Source organism: Thecamonas trahens, assembly GCF_000142905.1.
Source record: "Thecamonas trahens ATCC 50062 unplaced genomic scaffold supercont1.54, whole genome shotgun sequence".
NCBI classification, from domain to species: Eukaryota; order Apusomonadida; family Apusomonadidae; genus Thecamonas; species Thecamonas trahens.
In genome coordinates, this window is record NW_013657626.1 from 229,954 (window position 1) to 232,360 (window position 2,407).

Below are 2,407 nucleotides of genomic sequence, written 5' to 3' on the forward strand. Positions count from 1 at the left end.
GTGGTGGTGATGGTGATGGTGATGGTGATGGTGATGGTGATGGTGATGGTGGTGGTGATGGTGGTGGTGATGGTGATGGTGATGGTGATGGTGGTGGTGATGGTGATGGTGGTGGTGTACCCCCCCCCCCTCTCCGCTCCGTTGTTCGCCGTTGGAGCGCCCGTTCGCTATCCCTCTCTCACTTTCACACTCACTCTCTCTTCAACTGTCGCGGGAGAACACACGGTCCCAACACCAGCCGGGTCCGTACCACTCCTCCTCCTCCTCCTTCTTCTTCTTCTTCTTCAACCTCAACCACCTGAAATCAAAGTAGTGTCTGCAAGAATGTCTGTGGTCGCTGACGTCTTTGCTGCCTTTGACGTGGACGAGTCCGGAGCGCTCGATAGCGACGAGTTTGCGTCGGCTGTCGCCGCCATGGGCTTCAACCCCTCGCAGACGCAGCTGGCCAAGGCTATTGCTGCCATCGACACAGACAACTCGGGCTGTATCTCGCTCGATGAGTTCGAGGCCTTCATCGACAAGCTCGTCGACAGAGGCACAGACTTTGATCCCGCCGTTCGCCTCGCCGCCCAGAGAGAAAGCCTCGCCGCCGCTTGCGCCGTTCTGGACTCGGACAACTCGGGCGAGATCGACCTCGCCGCGCTCCGCACCCTACTCGCCTCGGACGGCGAGCCCATGGACGAGACCGAGATAGATGCCGCCTTTGCTGCCTACATCCCTGACGGCGCGACCTCCATCGCCATCGACGACCTCGTCAGTGCCCTCGTCACTCCGCCCGAGGCCTCACACGTCCCGCTCGACGTTCTCCTCCGCCGCAAGCGCCGCATCGCTGCCACCTCGCGCGGCAAGTGCATCCGCCGTGTCCGCCGTCCTGCACCGTCAGCCGATGCAAGTGCAAGCGCAAACGGAAGCGCAAGCGCAGACCCCGAAGCGGACGCGCACACACGCCCGGACATCGACAACAACGACGCTTCCCGCTCCGACCGCTCGGCAAGCGAAAATCCGGGCTACGACGACGCTTCCCGCTCCGACCGCTCGGCAAGCGAAAATCCGGGCTACGACGACGCTTCCCGCTCCGACCGCTCGGCAGGCGACGATGCCGGCTACGATGATGATGCTTATGACGATGGGTACGATCAGGTGCCGTCGCGTTCTGGCTCCCACTCGGGCTCACGCCATCCCTCGCCCTCCCACTCCCGCTCGGCCTCCCACTCCCGCTCGGCCTCCCACTCTCGCTCGGCCTCCCGCTCTGGCTCTGGCTCTGGCCCGGGCGCCGCCGATGCCGATGCCGACGACCGCGAGGCGCGTAAGGCCGCTATGCGCGCGCGCATCGAGGCCCGCCGCGCCGCAGCCCGCGAGCGCAAGGAGGCATCGGTTGACAACGACGAACCTGTCCGCGACTCGACTACCGGCTCTGGCTCCGGCTCGGGCCGCCGCCGCCGCCGCGTCCGCAAGCAGCAGTGACTCGTTTTTATCCCCCAACGGCACGGTCGTTCGGACGCGTTATCGCGTGTCTCAAAGTGAACAACTCGATGGTGCTTGACTTCCAGGTCACCGGCCGACGCTGCGCGACGCATGCTTGGCCTGCGGCTTGAGGTGGGAGGCACGCCCGCACGTGATGGCGGCCGACACGTAGACGCCCGCCTGAAGGATGCCAGACCTGGGAGTATGGGCGAGGCGCGCAAGGTGCCGTACGCCGCCGCTCCTCCGGATCGGCGGGCGTGGACGGTGCTGAGCTTGTTGTTGACGACCCGGCGACCAGGAAGAGAAGCAACTCAGAGTTGAACACAGCGGCCGAACGGGATAGCGCGAGGACATTGTCGATCTTCATGCGACGGACGAGCTTGCCCGTCGGCGTGGCTGCTTAAGTGGTGCCACGCCATCCTGTACTGGATTCTGGACGCCGCGCTCATCAACGCGTACGCGCTCTGTGCCAACGCGAGCCCGCGCCCCGCCATGACTCGCGTGGCTATCATCGACGCCCTCAACGCCAGCGCTGACGCCGTCAGCTACGCGCCGTCGCGCAAGCGGGAGCGTCCCTCTGCACCGGCTGCTCATCATCACCACTTTCCCCAGCAAACTGCTCTGCGACGCGACTGCCTCGCCTGCCGGAAGCTTCATGGCAAGCGATCGCAGCCGCGGATCTTTTGCGCTGCGTGCGGCGTCCACCTCTGCATCGCCGACTGATTTCTGTTGTGGCCCGGCCCACCAGTGGCCACAACAGCCATTAACACATTGCACTACTCTTTTACCGCGATTGTTGGACGTTGCGACGTCTGTGGAGCGTCGCAGAGTGCGACTTGCGCGATGGACAAATACGTCCATTCCGTATCGTAGAGCGCAAAGGGGGGGGGGGGGGGGGGGGAGGGGGGGTGGACAACGAACCGGGCCGTGAATGGTACATATC

The 2,407-nt window shown here is 64.5% G+C and overlaps 1 protein-coding gene across 1 annotated transcript; it reads left to right on the forward strand.

Moving 5' to 3' along the window:
* Positions 1 to 222: 222 nt before the first annotated feature.
* AMSG_12307 (uncharacterized protein) lies at positions 223 to 2,187 on the forward strand (the record flags this gene model as incomplete). The annotated part of the gene is made up of 2 exons (XM_013898561.1): positions 223 to 1,446; positions 1,870 to 2,187. Exons 1-2 carry the CDS (start codon positions 325 to 327, stop codon positions 2,185 to 2,187), a joined length of 1,440 nt encoding a protein of 479 aa, XP_013754015.1. The 5' UTR covers positions 223 to 324.
* Between the last annotated feature and the right edge of the window lie 220 nt (positions 2,188 to 2,407).